Source organism: Orcinus orca, chromosome 18 (assembly GCF_937001465.1).
Source record: "Orcinus orca chromosome 18, mOrcOrc1.1, whole genome shotgun sequence".
NCBI classification, from domain to species: Eukaryota; Metazoa; Chordata; class Mammalia; order Artiodactyla; family Delphinidae; genus Orcinus; species Orcinus orca.
In genome coordinates, this window is record NC_064576.1 from 77,013,418 (window position 1) to 77,039,944 (window position 26,527).

The window sequence follows — 26,527 nt, forward strand, 5'->3', positions numbered from 1 at the left end:
AAATTTAACTTTTTTTCTTTTTTTTTCTTTTTTTTTTTTAACTAAGAGGTCTTTGCTTTAAATTCACTGGGATGACACCCGTGACAATGAACCGAGAAAGTCTCGTCGGTCAGACCGCACCCTCCTGCCTGTGAAAATGCAGCGGGGCCCCCCTCGGGCCGCCAGCCAGATCCCGATGCGTCCAGGTGTGGCAGCTCTGCTGATGAGGATGAAGGACAAGAGATCGGACGGGAAAGCGCATCTATCCCCACATGCATCGGCTGGTCCTCTCTGCTCCCTCCTCTCTGCAGCCCCACTCACCCCCTCACCCTGCAGCCTCCTGCCCTCTGCTCACCACCCACCCGGCAGCAGTGGGCAGGGGGTCCCGAGAGAGGACGAGCCTGGAGAACAAAATCAGTATGTCCCCTCCACGCCTCCGTCAGACTATGCATGCGACAAAGTTTGGCAACAGTGGAGCTGATGTGATGACACAGCAAATCAATAAGAACCCACCGCGTGAAACCTTTATAGTGGTTGCTTTTTTAAGGGCTCAAGTGAAGAAACGGTCTTTGTCAACTTTGGCTTAGGATACCCTTATAGAGTTCGGGTACTTTGTCGGGGTCCACTGGTCTGGGTAAAAAATGTGTGAATTTCTGGTGCCGTTTAGTCCTCGTTCCTTCTCTGGGGGTCCCGTCCTTATTTAACGCGACATAGAACCGCCTTCCAGTGTCCACGTGTTTATACAGATTCGAGGAGTACGTGTTATACCAGTTTTCTTCAAACTGTTCTCTGAATACACACTCTTGGGTTAGTTTTTCCTGTTGAAAAACAAAAGCAAATATTTTGCAAAAATTAGCTACTTTCCGTACTGAAAGCAATTGCTACATAACATAACTGGTGACAAAATACCAATTTTAACCCACTTTAAGTGCACTTTGCAAAAACTGCTTACCTCTATAAATGTAACTACCTCCTAATTTTTTTTCATAATGATTAAAGCACAAAAGAGTCTAATTTTTTCTAGTTAAACTTTTCCACATGCCAATTATCTGAATGAGTCAGTAGGCAAAGGCAGCTAACGCCATGAGCTGTTCCCATTTTCACCACAGCAATTAGGATGGTGACCATCCTGGGGGGAGGGCCTTTTCGAAGAAAGAGTCTCAGACGGCCGCTTCATCTTCAGCGTACTTTTCATAAAGTCCTCGCCACACAGACCAACATCACCAGCGACGTCAGAGATCTGCTGCCCTCTGAAGCAGTGGAGTTATTCATTAGACTAGAAGAGTGGTTTTCAAACTTCAGCGTGCAGAAGAATCACTTTGGGATGCTTTTTTTAAGTGTAAATTTCCAATCCCCAACCTTTTAAAATTCTGATCCAGAAAGTCTGGAAATACGCATTTCCAACAGGCCTTGTGTAATTCCGATGCAGCCGGAGTCCACATTTTGAGATACGATGCTTTCTATCAGGTCTGGGTCTTCCTGAGTACAAAGAAGTAAAGACAAACATCCCAGCCCTCCTGTTTCCTTGAACTTAGAAGAACCACCACACACTCCCCCCAGTTTAAAAGCAGAAAGGTTCCACATCTCATAAATGTATTACACTTCACCCTCCACCAGAGCTTTATGAGAGCCTGGGTTCCCTGGAACCCCATAACCTAGGGCCCCTGCAGCCGCGTGTCTCGGGGGCAGTAAGGACCAGAAGCGATGCACACATCACACCCCAAACCGTGAACGCATTCCAGGCACAAACATGTGCTTCTTGCTGCGCCTGGAGAAGTGAGGCAGTGGGGTGGACCAGCTCCTTGTTCTTCTTCTCACCACGTTGAAACTTTAACATCAGCACCTTCCCAGATGGCAGTGTTAAAAAATAAACACTAAAACGGCTTCTGAAAACATTCCCCTTGCTCTTGCCCACCTGGCCCCTTATGTAAATAAGAAAACCTACAAATACATGTCCACGCAGTTACACACTTGAGGACACAACCTAGTGCACTGATTCACAGCCAGCCCGGCAGAAGGCATCATCTCCAGCTGCCGTGGTCGCGTCGGGAGAGCGAGGGTGGGGACAGGGGGCGTGTCAAGCTGGGAATGCTGAAAGCCCGCGGCCAGCGTGAGCTGGTTTCCCCATGTCACTCCTCCGTTCACGGAAGGCTTGAACCACCCAGAAACACAGGGGACCTGCACCTCCTGGGAGCTGCTCTTCTAGGTGAGGGGTCCCCAACCCCCGGCCACCGACCCATACCAGTACTGGTCCGCGGCCTGTCAGGAGCCAGGCTGCACAGCAGGAGGCAAGCGGTGGGCGGCGAGCGAAGCTTCATCTGCCGCTGCCCATCCCGCCCCCCGCCCCCCCCCACCCCTGTCGCTCGCATCACCTCCCGAACCATCGCCCCGCCCAATCCGTGGAAAAACTGTCTTCCACGAAACTGGTCCCTGGTGCCATAAAGGTTGGGGACCGCTGCTCTAGGTGATCAAAATGTACTGAGCAGGTTGGTAACAAAATCTTATCTCCTTGGACCAGTCTCTGCTAAGTGAGCTGGAACAAGGGAAAGCAACAAAAGCAACCAAAAGCATCGAGCAGGACAGGATGATGGGGAAACTCTGGGCAGCTGATGCCGGGTTTATAGGGACAAGGTGCGTTGCAGGGGGCGAGTGGCATCTGCAGCTCCCCTCACCTGGGTGCTAGCAGAGAAGCCCCTCACCTCCCTCCACGAGCAGACCTAGAGGAAACCCCCTATGCTGGGGAGACCAGGCTGAACGTGATTTCTGTTTCGTCTCCATTAAAGTGGACAAAATAAAAATAGTGTGTTAAAGACTTTAACAGCTATTTCAGACTTTACTTCCATCTGTACAATAAATATTCTCCCCACAGACAAGATTATTCCTGGCTTAAAATGTCTGGTTTGAGTTTGCAGTGAGTAAGTAAATTTTCTAAACAAGCAATGTTCATTTATTTTCTACTTAATAAAGGTGGACGAAAGTAGGGAATTGTAGAGCCTTCAGTTCTACCAAGGAGATGAAAAAAGAATTCAAATTAAGCTTTCTTTTTCTCAGCAGGAAATCACTTTACCTGACAGATACTTGGTTTAAAAAATAAGGCTCGGGCTTCCCTGGTGGTGCAGTGGTTGAGAGTCCGCCTGCCGATGCAGGGGACACGGGTTCGTGCCCCGGTCCGGGAAGATCCCACATGCCGCGGAGCGGCTGGGCCCGTGAGCCATGGCCGCTGAGCCTGCGCGTCCGGAGCCTGTGCTCCGCAACGGGAGAAGCCACAACAGTGAGAGGCCCGCGTACCGCAAAAAAAATAATAATAATAAGGCTCTCCCTCCTCCTTCTGGATCCCAAGGTCTGCCCCAGCTTCTATCTGCTTTGTATACAAGTCGCACCTGCAGGGTCTGCACACCATGAGGAGCCTGGCTTTGGAGCAACAGCCCCTGCTCCGGCAGCCTCACCTGGAGCAGGTCAGTGTCACACCTGAGGCGAGGCCATTACAGGCGCATGGCCGGGGATCGGCACCCGGAGCCCAGGACACGCCCCCAGTCACCGTGGGGGCATGTCAGAACCATGAGTTCAGAACCTCTCAGAACTGGAGCCAACCTCAGCCAAAAGGTATTGCAACTTTCCCCGGAAAATGCCCGAGACAGGGGGGCCTGGAAGGGAGGTCACCTGCCCCAGACCCCGCACCTTCCACTTCTCACTAATGGAGGGTTCCTCCAGACACCCCGTCCATCCAGGGACTTCCGAGGCCCCTTCCAAAGGGCCGGGAGGGGGGCTCCACGGACCACGTTCCACAACTCGGTGCAGCCCCTCTGATTCTGACAATCACACGTGCTGCCTTTCTTCTTTACCTCAAAATGCAATTTTTTAAAAACACTATTCATTTTGCAGGAGGAACGGGTGGAGGTGGAGAGAAAACAGAGCGTATGCACAGAATTCTGCAGTGGGAAGGACACTGCATGCTAAGACTGAAACACTAATGAGTCCAGTATTGAAGATGAGCCTCAATTCACATGTTTTGGGGGTATTGTCAGTTTGCGGGGGAAAAAAAAAAAAAACCTTTTTAAAAAAGTTGAACGAGGTAAGAAACTGAACTAACCTTTTCACTGCTCAGCAAACACGGCTCTGTTCCCCTTATGAGGCTGTTGTAACATCCTTTACACACACAATATAATGCTCTAGGCAATGCGGAAAATGAAGTGACTGTTCCACGTAGGACACTGTCATCTACAGACAGCAGCTTTTGTGATGGTTAAGAGTTCAGTCCTCTCCTTCACGGGAGGGTTGGATAACCTCAGTTAACTAGTTAAATGAGGCCGTGCAGACATTACCTTGCAAAACCCCTGATCCAGTTCAGTCCTGTAATTATTACACAAGGGGTATAACGCCACTCAGAAAAACCTGCAGACCTTAAAAAAAAATTTTAATTTAAATGATCATAAAAATTAAAGACCCTGATACCTTTCTATACCATGTATATGCTTTCAAATAATTTCTTCTTGCTATTCGTGATTTTTGTTTCAGACAAAGGTAGACAAAGCAACAAGATTTACAGAATTAATCTTTATGATTAGACTTTAGTACTTAGCGATAAAATATTTAGTTGAGGTGAATATATTTATGTTACATATTTGTACTCCAAAGTGATTTCTCTAAATTAAAAATAAGAAAGTGAATGCAAACTGCGACGGCAAAAAATATACATTAAGCTGTATTCTTATATATACACAGAGGAGAAAAAACAGTTTCTGCCTTCAAATAAACTATACACTTTAGAATTATAAAACTCAGATGTTTTAAAACTCACCACATGTTTCCAATGCAGACAGTTTATAGAGTATTCCACTATAAAGTGATCAATTCTTCTTTTATTGTATTTCCATGTTTTAATATTTTGGGGGGATTATTTAACTATAGCTGTTTATGGCATACCTATCTTTGAACTGCTGGATTATGTCACTCAGCTTGGGTGGAGAATGTGGATTTAATTCAAAAGTCTCCTAAAGCCCATGCTTTGGAACAAAATCTGGTGAATGTGAGCAGCTATGGAAACCCCTTTTCATTTTATATCATCAAATTCTGAGCAGTGGGAAAAACTGAAATTAAAACTTCAAAACTTTTACCAAAATCCTATTAAAACCAAAGTATGAGATAATAATGTGAAAATTATAGTATACCCCAGAGAATGTTTAGGAATGTTATACGACATCAACTCATATGGACACTAATCTTCACTATTTGACAATTGGAAAATGTGTAATCCACATGGGCGTTACCATGCCTGACTCCTATCTGTACCCATTTAAAAACTGAAATCAGAAGTTTTCAAAATTTGAGATTCAAGAGTCCTCCTTGAAAATGTATAGACTTATGCTGCCATACATATAAACATATGGTGTAGCTTTAACCATACCATCCAAATGGTTGTTTGTGTTCAACTCAACGGGTTGTTTGACCTCCCTGCATAAACTCACAACACATAAAGCCCAAGGTCAGAAACTGCCTTGATAGAGTTCCCGAACCTTTTGTAAGTTACTGATTTGATGTAATCGCTTGTTCTCTGCCTACCGTTTACCCCAGTCATGGTATTTAAACCTCCCTTAACTACAATTACTCGTAGAGATGTACCTTCCTCATTAATAATCTAGCAGTAAAGTCTTCATGGGAATTGTTGCAAGCATTGCGGTGATTAAATACAATGACGAAAGGATCATTAATAAGAAGCTAGGTATTTTAATGCTTCTCTCCTGGGAGAAGTCCCCAAACGGAAAGCCACAAACACACAGAACAGGCAGGAAGGCACTATTTCTCATTTTATTAGAAGCTCCCTTCGGATCCAGCCCCCTTAAGCCCTCAACACGCCTCACTCAAGGCCCATTTTTCAAAACCTCTTTAAAATCCCTACCATTCTCACGGGCCTGCTTTTATACCCATGATCCTGGCCATCAAAACTGCCACTGGAATTGTGGGAACGGTTGAATCAGTTGTGTCTGGTCAACGTACACAAACGAAGCAAGTGGGCGGGCAACATCTGTCTCGTCTAATACACAAAAAGGTAAGAATTCCTACGTTCTCTCCACTCCTCCCCCACCAAACCAGACAAAACAAGACAATTCAGCTTCGCTCCAGAAGCTGCGTACTTAGGTGTACCTGTGGACTCGAAGGTAGGGCCCAGTCTGAATCTGATCCAGCCTTGGACATCTCCTATGGTGTGGGCTCACCAGCCACATGGTACCCACCACACAGCCAAGGACAGCGCCCGCCGCGTGTACCACAGAGCAGACCAGACAACTTAGATGCTGTCCTTAGCAGCCACCCTAGAAACGGACATTTGTTTAGCAAATCAAGTGAGCTCATAAACTTGCGATATATGTTCAGAGGTGGAGCCCCACAGGGGAAAGAAAATCCTGCCCAAGGTTGAACAGAATTCAAGCAGAGAAGTTTAATACTCACTTTATGAAATATTTTTGCTTCTGCCAATGGGCAGACTGTGCACATTTGGTGCTTCTGCCGAGAGCCCTACAGGAAAAGTTTGTGAAGTTTCTCTTAGGATCCTAGAGCACAGGTAACATTTCTATCATAAATGATCATCTGATAAGAGAAGTCAGTCATTCAGTGATCACTTAAAATGCACATCAGAGATTTGCAAAAGCTGAAAACACTTCAAGCTAAATATTACTCTTTGTAAAAACTGAAAGTCGAAGGACAGACCATGGAGGAGAAGTGGACAGCTTCAAGGCTGGGAGGTGGAATGAAGGAAATAATTCCTATTATTAAGGACACCAGGCAGAGACATTGGAACCCAACCACCGCGTCTGCAGGCGCACCGCAGGAGGGAGAATCGAAACAGAAACACGTACCAGAGATCTTCTACGGTAGACAAAGCAGGCTGAATTCAGGCCTTGAGTGCAGAAATAAAATTAGACCAACTGAAAGATTAACAAAGATGACGGCAAAGTAAGCGCAAAGGCAATTTCTGAAGAACTAAGAGATTCACGGAATTTCTATGGTAAAGGAATGTCAACCTCCTACAGACACACACAATGGGGTTGATTAGCCACCCTGGGCCTCAAGTTCCTTCTCTGTGAAGACAGGAGACTGGACTCAGGGATGTCCACGGTCTCTCTGAGTCTAAGGCCGAGTGATCCGGCCTTGGAACATCCAGTGTGGAGGCCTAGCCACCCACAACGACTCGGGAAGGACGCACTGACCAGGAAACGGAAAAGAAGCTGCACGGGAAGGACGCACTGACCAGGAAACGGAAAAGAAGCTGCAGTGTTGCTGGAAGATAGGGGAAGAAACACGCCCAAATGTTCAGCCTCCGTTACCTCTGCAGAGACGGACAGCTAAGTAATGCTTCCAGAAACAGCCAAGCGGGGAGGCTGCTGTTTCGGGGAAGAAAGGACGGGGAAGAAGACACAGCTTCGGCACAAGGGGCCCCTCCTTCCCTCCCTGGGAGACCGACAGGATGTCCCCCGGTGTTGGCCTCACAAAACATGGCTCACAAATGAACGTCTGCCTGACCAACAAACCCTACATCATCAGCTGCCCGCAGAGGACTTACTGGGAAGAAAAACCAAATGCTGGAGGAAAACAAGAAGTTATCAAAGTCACAGAGTGCCCAGAGCTGGAGGCAAGGTTGGACGTGTGCACAAGACAGATAAAAGGCAATGTTGGAGAGAAGCGACACCAGGGCTCCAGGATTCCTCAGACACCCAGTCACACCCCCTCCGAGGTGCACAGAGGAACCCCGAGTGGGCTCACGAGCACATGCGTGTCTCCGGCACCTCTCGACTCCCCGGGGCGCCCCCTACTGCCCGCCACCAGCTCCAGCTGGACTCGCGTCAGCCCAGATTTCTCTGGAACCAGACTCTTCCTCCCAGCCCCCGCCTAGCGCTAGAGAAATGGCCCCACGCTCGTGGAAAGTGACCGGTGCTGCTGTCCCTTCCTCACATGTGGGTGGCTGTCCCATTCTCTCGGGGCCCCTCTGCAAATGGCCCCCTTCCAGGACGAATCCCAGCTCACACCGTCGGCCAGTCGGCCTGCTTCCCCGAGGCACCGGAGCCATACACCAACGTGGGCCGCTTCCACAACAGCACCTTCACCCTGAAACGCCGAGTCCGGGGGAGGCCAGTGCAGCGCTGCCACAGCGTAGTGACTGCACCGACATGCGGGCGTGAGAAGTCATGCTCGCCACCACCACGATGGGAGCTAAGCTCCTAAAACGCAGTCCAACTTTTCCGTTTAATTAAGTGGGTACAATAGTAACATGCTGCACTTGAGGAGAAGGTGTATAAAGTTAACCTCAGCAGACGAAGCTCTACGGTTAACATTTTCAAGTGTAATGCAAGGGGCGCCACAGTTCAGTCTGAAGGGAAATGTTTATTTACTTTCACAGACTGTGTCCTAAATCTGAACTTCTGAATTCAGACTTGCAAGAAGCACAGTTTCCGTGCGCCTCCGTGCAGGCGTCTCCTTCTGGGACCACACTTATCCCTGAAGGAGGCGAAGCAGCAGCTGCACAGCCCCGGGGGCCAGGACAGCGCCGGCCGCATCCTGGGCCCCGTCTCCACTGTCCTCGTTACCCTGGTTCCTAGTCCCAGCCCAGCCGGCCTGAGGAGGTCGCCCAAGGCTGCACAGCCCACGAGCCACGGAGCGAGCGGCCCAGGCCCTGAGCTGCCCTTACTCGTCACTGCATCTCCATGTTCAAACCCTTCAGGATGCAAGTACAGGCTTGAACCTTCCATCGAAACACAGCAAACTGAAAATCTACTCAAAGGACAGGGAGAGAAAGAAAAGGAATACAAGCCACCCCAGAGGGTCCAGAGAAAACGACCTGCCACACAGCGATTCACAAGGAAAATGGAAGAGAGGGAGGGAGGGCAGAGAGGAGCCTCGGGCTGGGAGTGGACAGCAAGCGTGCACACGTGCAGGGCAGTGTGGCAGCCACACGGACAGAGCCACTCCCGGCCACAGCAGAGCCAGCCCAGCACGCACCGGGGAGGGTGCCCTTGGCATGACCTTGGCAAGTCCGAGCTCAGAACACTGCACTGAGCCGTGGGCGGTTCCCCACAAAGGAAAAGCAGACTGCAGCAGAGAGCTCTCTGAAAAGTCACAACAAAAGACTGAGGAAGGAGGGGATGCATTTATGTCAGGACTGAAAGCATTCATGGAGCCCTTTGTGGGGCTCCACTCCAAGCCAGAACCTCTCCGTCCTTGGGGAGCCTCGGCGGCGGGGTGCTGGGAAGGCAGACACTCTTCTCAGCCGCCTGCAAGGATGCTGCGGGACGCCCAGGTCGATGCACACGCAGCGGACAAGCCAGTCCTGGCAGGGGGCAGGAGGGGGGCGGCCCTGGGGCGAGCGGGTGGGGCTTTCTCTGGGAGGGGGTGTCTCCCGGGCCAGGACACGGGAGCAGCCAGGCTGCAGCACCCCCGGATGGCAATGATGATGACAGTGGAGGACCCTCCAAATGTCAGTGTCGTGGCCTCTGGCAGCAGCTGAGAGAAACAGAAGCAGAGCCAGGACCACTGGGGCTGGAGGGGGAGTAAAGATGGCAGAATCAGGCTCCTCCCGGCAGCCACGGCTCCAAAGCCTGCGGCCCTGAAGCTGCTTTCATGCCAGCCTTTCCCTCCCCGAGACCACCTGCCTACTTTTCTCCATCTCCTCTGTGAGTAATCCTGACGTCTCCTCCCAGGCCAGGGATGGAGCTCCCTCCCCCATGCTCCCCAAGGCCTTTCTGTATACAGTTCTGTCACAACACCAGTCGCACCAAATTATAAGCCTTGGTGTGCACGTCTGACTGCCCCCCGAAGCTGCAAGGTCACCCCAGGAGAAAACAGCACTTACCTGCGCAGGGTATTGTGTGTGGATCGGGGCCCCGAACCGCGGCTCCCGGGGAAACACAGGGTTAGGGTCCTGTGAGCCTTTGCTCGTGACATTTTTGTCAACAAATCAATACATAACCTTGTTTTACGCCTGCTTGTGTTTCAAGTTAATAGTGCTGGCTCATTAGCCGTGGACGCAGGCAGTGACTCAGGCCGACGGAGGCTCCTCTGAGGTCCGCGTATCCTCCGTGAGGCTCGCCCAGCCTCCGGCACTTGGGACACCAAACAGCATCTCAGCACTCGGCCCCGGGGGCATTCTAACCAGCAAAACCACCACCAAAAGCACAAAAAACGTGAGACCCGTGGCAGAAGGGGCGCTTGCCCAGTGGGAGCTGCCCCCTCGAGACGCGGCTTCTGCCCCTCTGTGCAGGCCGGCGAGCGACACGACTGCAGGGTCACGCGGCAACCGCAGCCAGCAGACAAACGTGCGCGCACGCAGCCTGCGGTCACGAGGGCCACCTGTGCTCCTGGCACCTACAGAAGGGCCGGCCCGTGTGAGCAGCGACACGGTCACGTCCCCTGGCTTTGCGAAAGCAAACGAGTGTGCGAGCGAGGGCAGCCGAGTGTGGCGGGGAGCGTGCGGGGAGGTGGGAAGCAGAAGCGGAAGCCCCGCGTCCCCAGCATCCAAGCAGCGGCCTGGCTCTGCGTGCCCGACAGACGACCCTCTGCAAAGAGGCGCGATGTGCACGGGGTGCAGGGAGGGGCGGGCCGGAGGCCCCGGACCCTAAAGAAAGACCCTCCCTGCGCACTGAGCACAGCCCCGGGTCCTGGAACCATCCCCCGCCCGCCTCTCCTGCCACACGGAGAGGGCCCCGCCCGTGAGCTTCGACCATTAAACCGGGTCCTTCCCGAAGCCCACGAAGACCTGTGCTGGGTGACTCCAGCCACCACTAACTTGCGAGGTTTTCCACGCACCTCAGACCGTCAGGGGAGGCAGCTCCCATGCTTCACAACGTAAACGTATGTAAACTCAAATAAGAAGGTATGATTTTAAAAGATGATTTTCCACTAATTAACGGCCAGGAGTATAGATGCTAAGGAAACAAATGAACCACTAAATAGAAACTAGTACTAGAAAGAGACAATTGTTTCAAAGTCCTATCTGTGAAGGGGAGACTACAATCCTGCTCTAATACGGGGTTATTTCTGGCAAAAAAAAAAAATAATATATATATATATATATATATATATATATCTTTTATTCACAAAAACGGCTGGCCACTCATGCATATGTACCAGGCAAGATTTACTAATTCACCTATGTTCAAATAGTAAGTCCTTACGTACTCTGTGTTACCTTGACTCAGTCGCTAAGCCACTAAACTCTCATTCCCGTCACCTCTAGAACAAGGACACTATGAACGAAATCAGCTCACACAGCAGATGCTCTTCTGAGGCGCTGCCCTCCTGTCTTCAAAGTCACCACCTGATCCTCTGAACGCTGGCAACTACACTAGCAATTGAAGGCCTTGCTCTATCACCCGAAGTATCTATTTAAAACCGCCCACTTCCAGAGCACGCCCGCCATCAAGGAGATTACTGCACAAATGACCCTTTACAGGAATGACATTCCTTGGAGACTCGACCTACAGGACACGCCTCACCATCCACCATCAAAGTCATCTGAACTGACACAGCAAAACGACAAACTGCTAAGTCCAGTGTGGACAGGCCATTGGGTACGGTGTCCTGTTCCGTAACACACACGTTCACTCTGCTTGTTCCAAAGCCCCTCACAAGGGCACCGCAGCACCTAATGCAAACAACAGGGACCCTCCCTGCCGGGGCCTCCCAGCCCCAGGCGTTTCCACAACTGGCACCTACGGATCCCAGGAGGATAAAGGACCAAATCTGGGGGCAACAAGCTTCCTGGAAGAGCGTTTTCTCTGACCCTTCATTTCATGAAAAAGTAAAGGGGTCATTTTAAGGCCACTCTAGACCTTCCAGATGACCGCGCATAACCACATACTGCCGCCCAAGAATGTGCGTGTCTAAAGTCGCCTTCAGCGCTAAGCAGTACAACTCTCACCATCAGGGCTACCGGGGAGAGAAACGACATCCTGGGGACGTCGGTGAAGGTCAGGTGACACCTGGCTTCCCAGTAATTCGCCCCGGAAGACACGGGGGGAGGACCTCCTCCCCCAGAAGCCCTGGGGGACAGGTGTGCCAAGCTCAAAGCCCGGACACTGAGGCAGCATCTCAGCCATCACATCAGACCCACCCTACTGCTTCAGAGTCTATTGGTCTTATAGTCCAGTGTGAATTTTAATATAAATATGTTTTGAATTGCAGTTGCCAAAGAGGCATAAGGGGTTCGTGTTTGTACATATTCAAATAAGATAATAAAAATAATCTAAGGCAAATGGGGTTCTGAGGATCTGAGATACTTCACCGTTTTCCTCTTACAGAGGTAGACATACTCCTTCATCCTGGGCCCCCTGCTGCTGCGCCCACTGTGGAAACACCGCACACGTGGAAACACCGCACACGTGGAAACACTGCACACGTGGAAACACCGCACAAGGGACGGCTCTGGCTCACACACGTTCACCCAGTCCACAACTGCCCCAATGCTTTGGGCTTTTTTAAGTTCCTGTGCACTGGAAACACAGTCCAAATCCATCACACCTTGGTTACTGATTACACGGACTCACAGAAACCGAATCGGGCCCAGCTGTGTCTCTGGAAACGGAACAACAAACAGCAGCACCTCTGCCAGCGCGGTGGCCAGGCCCCCTAGAGCTGGTCTGAGTCCTCGCTCTGGCCCACCGGCCCCCGAGCTCCAGCCTCGGAGCAAGTCACCCCACCCCCTACCCTTCAGCCGTGACAGTTAAGCAGGGTCCCGCCTGTAGAAGTCCAGGACGGTCAGGTGGGCAGCGACATCCTGGGCAGCGCTGTCCACGAGGGCATGACCGGCTGGATAGCTGGGGTGACAAACCCTATGTGCCAGCTGCTCATGCAGAGCCTTCAGGAAACATACAGACTGTAAAGACAGAGTCTGTCTCCTAAGAACTTAATCCAGCGGGAAAGACCAACGGGGAATGAAAACTCTGGACAGAATACAGTAAGTGCTAACAGGGGTACAAACCAGAAATCCATGTCATCCTTTTCACCATGTTTACAGATCCCATGCTTGCTTTCCTGTATCATTAGAATTTTAGTGACTGTGCTACCTTTTTTTAATGAAAAGGTCAATATCTCTCATGAAATGCAGGCTCCTTGAAACAGATTAACTTTTTTTCAAGGCATTCTTTTTTAAAGAGATATTTATTACAGTCAATTATTCTTGACACACTGAAGTATCTTGATGATACTCGGATAATTAAGATTAAGACCCTAAAAGTAACTGAGCCTTACTTCTAGTCTCTTTGATAAGAACGAAAGTGACAAATGTAAACTAATACTCTAATCCTCTGCCCAAGTGTGCACCCAAATGAGTGTGTATGTGAGAGATCTAATACCCTCCCTAAATTTCACCCAGGCAGGATATTCTAATCTTTACATTTGAAACATTATGTGCCCTTCCTTGTCTGCCCTCCCTTTTCTGAGACTCCTATTCATCCCTCAAGACCCAATTAAGTGCTCCCATCCAATTTCCCCAAGGAGTTATTTAAACACTCTTCTGGACTCCCAAGATACTTGTGATTCCTCTAATACAGTGCATATCACATTGCACTGAATTATTTGTATCTCTCCTACCAGATTTTGAGATATTTGTTGCACTGTCATGCACTTAGTACAATGCTGGGCACATCGTAGGTATAAATGTTTGTGAACAAATGAGCAAATGAATGGAGGCATGGATGAATGAACACATGAATACAATAATCAAACTCCATCCCAGAAGTAGAACAACTCAGGTTTTCCTTGAATCATATAATGATACACACCAGCAATAGAGTTTTTCCTATTTCCACAATCTAATAGGATGTCACAATCCCACATGTTTTTCTGAAGAAGTATTACCCCATTCACCTCTGGCCTTTTAGATCTGATCCTAATGTAAACTTGGAAACAAAAGATCTACATAGATGAAAAGAGAAAAATAATCCCCAAAATACATTTTAGATTAACTTTTGCTACATTTACACATTCACTTACTTTATAAAAGTGATGGCTGTTTCCCCAAATCTATTTACCTTCTTTCCCAATGAGATCAGTCTTTTCAAGTTTTCCCCAATGTTTAGAAACACACTTTTCCACTTTACGGAGCTTCACACAGCTTCATACAAGCAAACTCCTCGGGCTAGTTTCCAGCGTATTTAATAACAGTGTCGTTGCCTGTTTCTCTCTTTCCTTCTCTCCATCTCATCAGGATAAAAAGGGGACATGTGGGTGTCCCCCCCATTCTCACTGCCACGCCAGGATGACAAGCACAAACGCAGTGGAAAGTGATTCCTGGCCCCCGAGGAGATGGTCTCCCCCACGCCTCCGCACACCTGCATGAGGTACGGGCCACGGGCAAACCAGGCCGGCTGCTGGGAACAGATGGTCCTGCTGCATAACATCATGCCGTAGAGCACCCTGTGGGCCAGGCAGGCAAGACTCGGGAGCGAAGCCTGCAGAGTCCTGAGATCCAGAGCAGGAGCATTCGGGCCACGTAAGTCCAGCCCTTGGTTTCGCGGATGCGAGGAACAGGCAGGGCACCCACTGATGTCCTGATGCCCGTCCCCATTCTCCCCCAGACACCACCTTCTCCAGACTCGGCCACGCCCCCTGGGGCTGGACATTCAGACGACGCGTTACAGCCCAGCTCAGCACGAGGGTGGCCGGGAGGGACTCCTCCCTCCAGGAGGGCCCTAGGGACACAATGACCTCAAGGGCTGCACCTCCAGGGCCAGTGAAGCCACGAATGAACCCCGACTTCGATCGCCTTCAACCCAACATGTGCGGGGCTGGGGCTGTGGCGGGACGGGGGGGGGGATATTCAAAAGAAAGCTGCAGCCCAGGCCCTCGACACGCTGGGGACGCGGCCACACCGGAAGTGTACATTCCTCGCGTGAGGACGGAAACACAAACAAAGCATCCCCGGGGCCCAGAGGCCAACACAAGAAACGCTGACCAGAAACTAGGGTCCGAGTTAGGGGCGTAGGGAAGGTTTTGCAGAAAAGGCAGCATCTTCACGGAATCTGAAAGAAAGAAGGCTGCCTCCGCGGGCACAGGGGGGAGGGGACGGCAGGGCCGGGGCCGGGGGGGGGGGGGGGGGGGGGGACCTGACGGCGCGGCCCAGCAGCCCGCCAGTGTCCGCAGAAGCGCAACGAGGCGGACGCGGCCTACACAGGGACAGGGACACAGGCGACACAGCAAAGCGGACCAGCAGCGTGGTTCGGGGAGAGGACACAGCAAGACGGGGGGCTCGGCCTGCAGAGGCTTGAGGGATCCGAGCGGGAAGTGGCCCGTGTCTGGGTCTGAAGGGACCCTCCCATTGGGGTGGGGAAGGGGACGAGCGTGGAGGCGGGAGAGGCTGGAGCAGTGGAGCCGCCTGAGACGCTTTCCCACGGCGCGGAAGCGGCCCGGTCACGCCGGCCTCCCAGCAGGGCCCTCGGGTGAGAAGGGACGGATAGGGAGAGGGCCCTGTCCCAGCTCTGCTGGGTGCAGGCGGGGCTTGAAAGGCCTAAATCAGGCAGCAGGGCCTCCAGTCCGGCTTCCCTGCCTCCCAGGAGACGGCCTCCCGGCCTGGCTGCCACCCCGCTGTCAGCGGGTCTCGTCCCAGCGGGGCTCAGATGGGGCCACAGGGAGGAGAGCGGCATTAGGGAGGGGGCCGGTGGCCCCCGGAAGCGCCCCTGCGCCAGGCCGAGGCCTCACGGACGCAAGGCCATCGGCTGTCCGCGTGGCCCGAGGGCTGAGGACAAGCAGCATGGCCTCTGTCTGCTCACTCATCGCTGCCTTCCAAACACTTTGCCTTAAGGCGTGTTTTATAAAATAACGTAACATATACGAACTATGCGTTCCATATGCAATTTTCAAATAATTTAAGATGCAGTGTTGAAATCCACACTCAAAACATCTGGAGACCACGGTGATAAACTACAGTCCCTTCCATCCCCCCACCCACAGAAGGTCAGACTGCGACCCAACACAGAAAGCCTTCTACTGAGCCCACCTATGACTGACTGAATTAAATCCACATTATGGACCTAAAAGTGAAGGAAAAAGTGAGGGGTGACAAAAGGAGAACATCACTGAATGTTTTAAAAATCTAAAAGCTTCCTTACATCTTGAATCTTTGCACTTAAAAGCGTTGACGAAGATAATTTAGGAAGTAAATAACTTCATCTAGACCAAGAACTGTGTTTAAAAAACTAAACTCAATCCTATGCTTAAAAACCTATTTTAAAATAAGCCACTCTCTCGAGGAAGCACTTTTTTAAAAAGACAAATGTCTAACAAAAGCAATCAATCTTACATTCAAATTTTACCAAAGCAGAAAAACCATCCTTGTGTCATGAAAAATGGTGGGTGTTATATTCAAACTATACCATTTATTGTCTCCTGGAGTTTCTGAGTAAAAGTTGGATACTACTCCCAACCCTTGTGTGTGTGTGTGTGTGTGTGTGTGTGTGTGTGTGTGTGTGTGTATTTACTAGTATATGGATTAAAAAAAAGGATATCTAGAAAAAATTTCTCCTGATTCTACATAAAAATGCCCTTCACTTCTGCCAACAGAGGACTCCAGAACTTCTCCCATTCTGAGCGTCTTTTAATTTTCAACTTTTTGTAGATTCTAGCCAAAGTTCTCATATTGCAGATAACATGGATTAAATCCCCATTTGACCACCAATAATGGCAACAAGAAACCGAAGGCTGACTTCACTACAAATCTTTTGTTGAAAACTCAAGTTATATACAGTAACTGATAACCTAGTATTCACACTCATACCTTTAGCAGAAATGTGTCCAGTTCCTACTGTGCAGTAAAGAGATACAAAGTCTGCCCCTCCTCTCAAAGCAGAAGCGGGGGACTCTCGTTCATTTCTGCCCTCCCAACCCTGGCACCTAGAGCCGTGCCTGGCGGGCTACAGTGAGCGCTCTTCTTTGCCTCACCCAAGGAGCTTACGACCCAGTGGAGATAGGAAGTAAGACCGGGGAAGGAAGAAACTCCTAACACTTGCAAATAATTATTATATTTTTATATTCTTATTCACATACAAGAATACCTGACAATAATTTCCATCTCCCTTCTCTCTCTACATAATGAAAATTTTATGCAGCTCAGAGAAAGGGTTTATACTCACTGCATGGTCTATTTCTAGTTTTAATTACAATGCTTGGCAAAGCTTGGAAGATCATTTCAATTCGTTTCAAAAATAACTCCCATTCAATACAAGAAGATGGGATTTTTCACAGTTGTGAATTTTTTATTTCCTTGACAATGAAAATGGCTTGGCATATAAATAAAGCATTTGCTTAGAAACTTTGGTCTCGTGAAGATCCAGGGCTGATATCTATTAATAAAAATGAAGTGGTTTTCTTCAAAAAGTGAAAACCTACACTCCCCTTCCCACCACTGTTTCATTTCTATTTATAAGCTAGAGAAAGAGCAGTTTCCGGCAAACGTGAGTCAGGAAGGCTGGCAAGGTCTCTACGGTACTTACTGATCCGTACAGCTCCCCTTTCTCATTCATGCCGAGGTAGAGTCCGCTGTCCACGCCTCGAATGCTGACCAGGCCCACCGCTATACTGATAAACTCCAGGATGCCTGCGAGACCAACAGCAGAGGGAGACAGGTCAGAGCACAGAGCATCTCCCCTGGAGCGTCCACATCCCTGGGAGCATCTAAGAGGAAGGCCGCACCTTCACTCGAGAAGTGTCTTCTCTTAAAACCACTGCCCCAAAGAATTGATTTTTCAACTAAATTTTATCTTACAGTAATGAGACAAAAAAACTTATCAACACAACACGTAACAAAATATTTTTTAAGTAAAAAAGCTAGCATTTACATAGATATGGTGAGAAGTGACATGTCAGTAAACCAATGCACGTGTTCTAATTAACTTAAAAGAGTATAATGTATGAGAAAACTTACTTCCACTTTAAAAATGTGAAATTAAGTATCTGTGTATGGCCATGGATTGGAAAAACAAAATTCTATTCAGAGAAGGGTCTATGCCCCTCATAATAAGAATAGGAGATGACAACCAAAGACTTGTCTGGTTTACACCGAAAGTTATCCAGCTCTCTATTGTATAACTGTATTGAGCTCCATCTGGAAAACTAAAAAGACCACACATATCCCAAATATTTCTGCTTAAACAAAGTATTGATTTTCACTGTGCTTATCTAAGCCCCAAAGAGACAGTTAAGCAATTAAGATAACACAATATTCTGGGGGAAAAAAATGCTGATTCCAAAAATGCTCTTGATTTAAAATAGGCGTGGAATACTATATCCCAAAATCAAATCAACATAACGATCTTCTTTTATTTCCTTCTTTCACCTTGCTTACCTCACTAAGAATAACAATACCTAAGCTGGGCATAAACCCAGAATTTTGTGGTCATACAACAGCAGTTCCAGGTTCTATAACCATATTGTTGTTTTAACATGATTACCCAATGGTATATTGGGACGATGCTAATATCACTCATGCTCGACCATTTTTTCCATTTTGTCTTAAAGTGCTACACGTTGTGTAAACCTTGTATGAACACATACCAAATACTGAGTTGTTTAAAATATCTCCAAATATTAAAAAACTTACTTACATTTAAGAATTTAGAAAGAAACTAAGGGTAACCCTGGGCTAGAGTCAGTCTCACGTGACTCATAGAAAAGCACTTACATGTAGTTTTAAACAATTAATTTTGCAACTCTCGCAAAATAGACTGTGTTGCAATCACAAGAAGATGTGAACTACATAAATCTAATAAAGCAAAGGTTCCAAGGTGACGGACAAAGGGAAAGAGATTTCTTATAAAGAGGTATTCCTAATTCTGTTATCAGCACAAAATGCAACAAATATTTTGAGCTTACAGTTTACAGAATGTCTATCCGGACCTGCAAAACTATGTATTTTAACAGAATGTGAAATAGTGTGTGAATAAATATAAAGAGAAGTTACAAATTGAGTTCTGGATCTGATAACCTGTGACTCTCTAGTGAAAAATACATGTGAAATAAGTTCATTACCAGCCATCCCTACCTCACAAACCCAATGGAAAGACAAATAAGGCAGTAGTTCCATGAGAGTCATTTCTTGTGAGATGCACATCCTTATTGATGAATCATTTTATTTCATTATACTACGTCTAACTCTTATGATTAAAAATAACTTATGTTGTAGCATTTTATTACCATAGGAGTCACACACATGTGAATCTCTTAGCTACCTGAAAACACACAATATAAGTCATTGTTATCCTGAAATAGTATAAGGAATTCATTAATGTCCAACTTTCATTGTAAAATGAAAGCATTTGGCCCCTTTGCATCTGACCGATTTAATACACCATGTCAATAAAACTGAAAGTCATAAAACTAAAATAAACAATACTTGCACCTTCTAAGAGGGTATCTGATGATCTTTCTCTTTTCCCTAAGCAGGAAGCAGCTCTGAGACTATTAACTGACATTGCCCATCAGACCTAAGAAAAAATAAGTGCATGTGATCTCGCAAAACCATGTAACTGGCTGGTCAGCAGAACATCAGAAGTAATATCAACAGTGACAATCCTAACAACTGGACTCCTCGAGCATCTAGTCTGTGCCCAGTGAGAGGCCTGATGTCATTCAGCCCTCAGAACAGCCCTAGGCATTACCATACGCTAATCTCCAGATGACACGTGGGGACAGTAGGTTCAAGGATAACTTGCCCCCAAGCGATCAGACTCCAAAGCCTAGGTCCTTACTGACTAGGTACACCTTCCCATCACTTTTACCTTTTCTCACGGATCCGTGATTTCTGTACCACTTTTATATAGTTAGTCCCTCACTAGTGACTGGAAGATGTTACCCAGGTGAGACTCTGCAGGCCCAGTGCACAGGACTAGAAGCAGAGGAAGCGAGGGACACGTGAGCTCCTGGGACTGTGCTCTCATCACACAGGACTTGGGAAGGTGGGCATCTGTGTGTGCACACTCTTCGCACGTTGTTCTTTGTGCACACGGGTTTTTTTCTTTTTAAAGGACTTAAGGTCCGAAACGATTATTATACATTTTGGAAATGAAGGTAGTAAGACATCTATCTTGTTATCTCTTCCTGGCATCAGCAAGATATGCACTCACTCATTCAGTCAGCAAACTAAGGAGTGACTGTATTGTAAGCCGAGCACCATGCCCTTTGCTGAGGGTATGGAGATGAACAAGGTCTAGCCTACACCCTCAAAGAGCTTCCTGTCTAGTGGGAGGAAGGACAAATAACCAGATAAATGTAATAATAATGTGGGAAATGCGGTGAGAGGCAGGTGTTCAGGGTACGCTCTGGGCGGCTTACTCAGGCTGGACCAGGAGAGCCAGAGGGGCTTCCTAAAAGGAATCGGGCCGAGACAAGCCTCCCAGGCGTGCTCCACATGAGAAGGGGCTACATCTAGGGACCCCAGGTGGAAAAGGTTTCATCATCTCAAACCAGCACCCCTATCTCTGCAGCTCCTTGAGAAGCAGAGACCTCGAAAGAGCAGCCCAGCTTTTTATGGGGTCACCTCACGATCCGAGGGCAAGCAGAACTCAGAACGCGAGTCACAGCCGTTCCCTCACGTGCAGAGGGGGCCAAAGCTGCGAGGCCAGAAAGCCCTGACCACCTGAACCAGCTCCCGCCCCCCACAGACTGCAATCCTTATCATCCCTGCTACCATCGTGTCCACCATGAACTCTAGAACCTCAGCCAGGTCAGCTAACCTCTCCCTGGGCCTGAGCCACTGCCGAGCAAGTGATCCCAACCGCACTGGTCTGAGCGGGGCCGCTCCCCCAGTGGCTGTTCACGTGGGCGTGAGGCTCGGGAAAAGCCCAGAAGAAGGCTTCTGGGTAGAAATGGTGACAGGCTTCACCATCCACAGGAGAGGAACGGAGTGAAGGAAAGAGCTAGGAAGAGAAGAAGGAGGAAAGGGAGGGAGGGAATGGTGGGGCTGTGCCTGAGATTAAAGTGAGGCCCTCACATGTGTCCCAGGGTGGCCCAGCTCTCTTAGGCAGGTCAGAAGGGCCACAGCAATGGGCAGTGATGGAGTGGCCTGGGAAGCATGAGGTCAGTGACGAGTGGCACCTGGCGATTCCCTTTCACGGCAGGCAACAGTTCCAGTGAGGATGCACTCACTGGGCCCAGGAAGCCTGACGGGGTCTGGTGGGGTCCACGGTCATCTGTGATCCGCAAGAGGCCAGGTCAGTTCCTGGGACCACTGCAGGAAAATGACCTCAGCAGAGCATCATCCTCGCCCCGGACTCACTAGGTAGCAGTGCTCAGCCCCCAAGCTCTGTTCACGTGGACCATGACCCCAAAGCTGGCCCAGCTCCCAAGAGCCCCTCTGCATGGGCCTCACCTCCACACTGGCCATGGGAAGTGGGAGGGCCAGCCCAAGCAGCTCCACTCTGGCCCGTGTTAAACAACCCTCCAGCCTAAAAGCCCCCAACACTTAACAGAGCTGCATTCTTCAGAGGACAAGAATGTGTGCAGGCTGTGGAGAGAGGCCTGACACAGGCTTTCGAAAATAGATTAACCGGCCCGCCCCCCCCCCCCCACACACACACACAGCTCCCTGCTGGCCGGGAGAATCCCGCACCAGGGTTGCCAAATCAATCAGCTCAGAGCCCCAATCCCAGCAAGCCCGAGTCTGCAGCAACTTGAGCAAATCCCAGAGTTCATGTGGGAAATGACTAGCTGAATGGGAGCCATAACCCCACCGATTTTTCGAGAATCTGAACCTATCCTGAAACAGCTCCTTAAATAGGCAGCCTTTCCCTTACTGAGATATTGAAGAGCCAGATACCCAGAACGGCATTGTTTCAAGTGCGAAACCCTGGAAGTAAGATTTTTTTGAACCTCTTTCTTTTTAAAGTGTACTGTTATCATGTTTCTCCGCCCTGGTACAACTTCACCTGACCCCTGGACCCGGCAGCCCCAGCCGGGAGCCCTGGTCCTGATGCAGGCGGCCTGGCGGAGCTGCACTAGGGCCGGAAGACGCCCGGCAGGGACGCAGGCATCTCCGCACCAGGCCGGGGTCACCCCGCTCAGGCTCCTCGTGCCAAGTCAAATAACGGATCAGGCCCGACGCTCACTTTTTTATTCTTCCACATTACCATTTCCTCAATTGATTTTCTGCTCACTTTTTCCGTCTAGCAAGTGCTCTAAAGAGGAAAAAAAAAAAAAAGGAAACGAACCGTCTGGCTCCCCTGGCCTATCACCCAGAGATACGAGTCCCGGTTCCCTTTCTCCAGGCTGGGCCTCAGCTCCACGCCAGCACCCCCGAAAGGAAAACAAAGAGCTCCCTCTAGGTCCCACCTAAGTTGTCACCGCGCGGCTCCTGCTGGGACAGCAGTAAGGTTCCCCCCCCCCACGACCCGCACCGCCGCCGCAGTGCCACCGCCACGCTTGCCAGCAGCTGCGGTCACCTGCAGCTGCGGGGGGTAGCACGTCATTTTCCCCGCACGCTTCCTCCTGCCTTTCCGTTTCAGGTAGAAAAGGCACCTTCTGTTTTAATCAGGGTGCAAACCCCCCTCGCCCCTACCCACAGCTACTCTTTCCTATGGATTCGGAAGAGAAACCGGGATTGCATTCGAAGTCCCCAGAGCGCAGCGGGCGAGGAGGGGGGCGCACGCGGGGGAGGGGGAGGGCCCAAGGTGAGGCGGGGGGGCGGGGGCGGGAGCGCCAGGTGCGACGGCCGCAGCCCCGACCCGGGTCCTAGCGCCCGCCCGCCCGCTCCGGCGCCCCGGGCGGGGCCGGGAGGCAGGGTGGGAGGCTCGGCGGCGCGGCGCTGCAGAGGTTGCTAATATTGGGACCTGCCGCAGCGGGAGACCGCGGCACTGCTGTCACCCCGGGGGCGCTCCTCCCTGCCACCGGATGGAAGCTGAAATAAGCCTCCCGCCTCGCCCTCCTTCCCCGCCCCCACTGCGCACACCACCCACTCAGCCGCATCCAAACCCGGGTGAGGGCGCGGCGAGCGCTGGGCGCGCCCCTCCCCCGCAGCCAGCTCCCGGCCGACCCCCGAGCTCGGGCCGGGCCCCCACCCCACCCCACCCCACCCCCGGCCGGGCTTCCGCTGCCCGGCCTCCCACCCAGCACTGCGCCTACCAGCCCGCCGGCAGTGCCGGGCGGACAAGGAGTGGACGTGTCATCTCCGGGGTCGGAGGTGGGGTGCCGAGGCCGGGTTTTTGTTTTACGGTCTCTGTTCAGCCACCGTGCCAGCGTCCTTGCCGGCTGACCCCAGAGCGCGCCTCTCGGCTCCCCGCTTTCCGGTCCCCGGTCCCCTTCATCCACCCTGGTCCCTCTCTGTCCCCGTGGCGGAGTCACCGGATTCCTAATGACTCGGCTGCGTGTAGCGAACGTCCTACACGAAAGGTGACTGCGTTTAAAAAAAAAAAAACACCCACGGTGGGGGCGGGGTGGAGAAGCCCCAACCGGAGCTTCCCCCCCCCACTCTACGCGGGTCCCGGGCGCTCCCGGCCCGGGCTCGACTGCACACCAGGCCGCCGGCCGCACTCGGGCGCCCACCGCGGGCTCCCCGGGCCGGGGCCCAGCCACGCAGGGCGCGGAGAGTGGCGCCGGGCCCCGCTCGGCAGCGGTAACAATGGCACGCGGCCCCCGCCGCCTGCGCCGCCCTTTGTCCCCCTCCCTTCCCCGCGGCTCCCGCCCTGCCGGCCTGCCCGACCCACCTCCGGCGCCGCGAGCCCACCGCTCCCGAGACCCGGCTGTGAGCGTCGAAGGAGGGAGAAGGGTCCGAGACGGGACGGGGCTCAGGGGCCTCGGCCCCGCCACCGAGTCCCCCGCCGCGCGCGCCTCCGGCAGCTCCCACCCCGCGCGCGGCCGCGCTGCCCGGGCGGCGGCTGGATCCGCTGGACCCGCACTCACACGCGGCGAGCGCGAAGGGACGCGGCTCAGGCAAAAGGAGCCCGACCCCTAAGCGCGGCCGCAGCGCGCCAGCCGGCCGGGCGCCCGGGACACAGCGGTCCCCGCAGCCGAGGGCGCGCGGGGCGGGGGCAAGCCGCCGAACCCGAGCGCGTCTAGGACCGCGCGGAGTTGGCCGGCGGCCGCCGAGTGGCACCTGCCGGCCGGCGCGCCGGGGACCCGTCTGGGCTCGGCGCCCCCGCCCACGGCCGCCCCGGGTCCTGCAGCAGCCCCGGGAGCGGCCGCAGAGAGCACTTTAGGAAAGTTTCGTCCCCGCTCCGCAGCGGCCAGAGCTGCCTCCGCTTCTCTGGGCTACGTTTCCGTAATTGAAAGCTGCAAAGCAGAGAAGGGAGGCAGCCCGCCGTTCATGCCGGTAGGTTCAGTGCGGGGTGAGCCGAGGCAGAAAATCCCGGGGCTCGTGCATCCGGGACCAGCCCCGTCTCAGGCCCGAACCGTCCTCACCTCCTGCATCGTCTGCGGCCCACGAACCTATACAGATAGTTTAGATCGTGTTCAACATCTGGCGTTAAAGCTTGAGGAAAAGAAGTCACCACAGGACTTTGTTTTTACGACCTAGTTTAAGTGTTGTCAGGTGGGTTTACTCAATAAGTTAACTCCTTCCAACAGTCTGGTTGCCCAAACGCCCCCCTCCTTTTTTTTCTTTTTTTTTTCTTTTGGTAAGTAAGGAGAAAACCCGAGTCGCCCCTCCACCATCAGTTCCCCCCACCCCGGGACTGTGCTCGCCGAGTCGCTGCTGTCGGGCTCAGGGTGGCCCAGCAGACACGTGTGTGCACTCATTAAAGGGGGCAGTCACCAGCCCTCGGGTCTGCAGCTATCCATGCTGAGTCACAAATACCCTCCTCGGGAAATGAAATCCTCGGAATGCCCTTTAAAATTAGCTCGCAGCTTTTGCACGGGCGCACACACTTACACCAGAGCCACACAGGGCTGCACGCCATGGAAATTACAAAGCACAGGGAATAACTCGTGGCTGGATGGACAAACGCCCCTGGTGAGCGCCCTGCCCCTTCCCGAGTCATTTTCCCCCAGTGCCTCTGCAGCCCAGAGTCTAAAATACGACTTTAGTCCTCTTCCCAACAGAACAATTAGCAACCTTCGGCTAAAGGGTTCCAGACCCTCACGGTGGGAGTAAGCAATACGCTTAATTTAAAATTCAAGCAGGATACTTATTGGAGGAAAAAAGGGAAGGGGCAAAAACTTCATTTGACACAAGATGATAACTGCCTTCAGGAAAATGCATTTTAAGTTCTCAGTAGTTAATCATTAAAGCTTTAAACTCGTGGAATCAGTCCATTCAAAAGAAACTTCCTAAACCCGATCTTCCCGTGTATCTGATGCAAAAGAACTAGGGGCTTGTGTTATATTTATAAATCACGCCCTCCTTTACAAAGAAAAAAAAAAAAAGGCCTTTCAATGTAGACCCGCATCAGTGCCAGCGGCAGATCTGCAATTCCGGAGGCTTCCCTCCCCCCACCCCCACCTTGAGCTAGCAAGACAGAGACAGACGGAGACAGAGAGAGGGAGAGACCCCTTCCCGCATCCCCCGCCCAGCCACCTTCTCGGTAGTTACAATCCGAACATGCCAGCACGGACAGTAAAGGGTTAATGGTGTACCTACCAAATCGGCTGTGGTCTTTCCTGGTTCCCTGGATAGTACCATTGGGGAAGATTTCTAAGTGAAATCCAGTCCTGCAGTAGAGCTGCCTCCGCCTGAGAATCCCCTTTAAATGATCCAAGTCCGTGACTGCAGGTCCCCTGGGAAGCCCCCCTGCTTCGGACTGACCCAGGTGGTCACTTAACAAAACCGGGCTGTCCGCCGGCAACACGGGCACATTCCCAAACGGTGCCGCATCCTGCACACCGAAATAGTTCCCAACTTCACCTAGGGGAGCCATCAGAAGACTCGGCTTTCGGAGCACAGCGATAAACAATAATGATGGTGCCAACCCAGGAGCTATTAGGCGAGGTATATCCAACTCCCCTCCCTTACTGCAGTTGCAGAGAGAGAAAAAAGGTCCTTTTCTTCAATCCATTAAATGGATAAATAAAAGTCATCTGCTGTTTCACTGGCACAGGTTCAAGGTCAAACCACGGATAGTCTAAGAAGCCACCACTTTATACTCACACACTGACATATTGATAAACGTATCTATGTATCTCTACAGATAGATTCCCCGGCTCTCAGCAGGCAGGAAGGTCTTCATCCCATCCGACCGTAATAAGGAAAAAAAATCCGTAGTTTCTCCATTTGGTTTGAGATCAGAATGACCATAGCAACTTAAATGCCTAGGCGTTATTATAGGGGGTTTTAAGATGCACGGGCTACGTCAGAATTTACGGATCCAGGAAGGCATGCGCCGTTTTCACTCTAACCGACTCTGCAGATATCAGCAGGAATCCTTCAAGGGGAAAAAAAAAAATCTCACGTTGGTGGCGGCGACAAATCTGCCCCCGTCCTCCCTCCAAAAATGAGAATAATGGTAATAAAACAAAAAGAAGGAAAAACTTTAGGCGTCCAAAGCTGGTATCCAGAATTCTCCAGGGGCTCGGCAGGCGTCCATTGGCTTAGCGCGGGCGGCGGGCGGCGGCGGGAGCGAGGGGCGCCGCGGCGGGACCCGCGTGC

General features: G+C 51.2%; 1 protein-coding gene across 1 annotated transcript; it reads right to left on the reverse strand.

Moving 5' to 3' along the window:
- FGF9 (fibroblast growth factor 9) lies at positions 1-26,527 on the reverse strand. The gene is made up of 3 exons (XM_004281790.3): positions 25,523-26,527; positions 17,451-17,554; positions 1-797 (listed from the first exon to the last, which is right to left on the reverse strand). Exons 1-3 carry the CDS (start codon positions 25,797-25,799, stop codon positions 552-554), a joined length of 627 nt encoding a protein of 208 aa, XP_004281838.1. The 5' UTR covers positions 25,800-26,527; the 3' UTR covers positions 1-551.

Bases quoted from the DNA above. Each gene is read 5' to 3' on its own strand.
- FGF9 (XM_004281790.3), bottom strand. From the start codon at position 25,799: ATGGCTCCCCTAGGTGAAGTTGGGAACTATTTCGGTGTGCAGGATGCG. The intron at 17,555-25,522 runs GTAGGTACACCA...TTGGTCTCGCAG, and splicing joins GAAAGACCACAGCCGATTTG to GCATCCTGGAGTTTATCAGT. The intron at 798-17,450 runs GTAAGTACCGTA...GTTTTTCAACAG, and splicing joins AAGGGGAGCTGTACGGATCA to GAAAAACTAACCCAAGAGTG.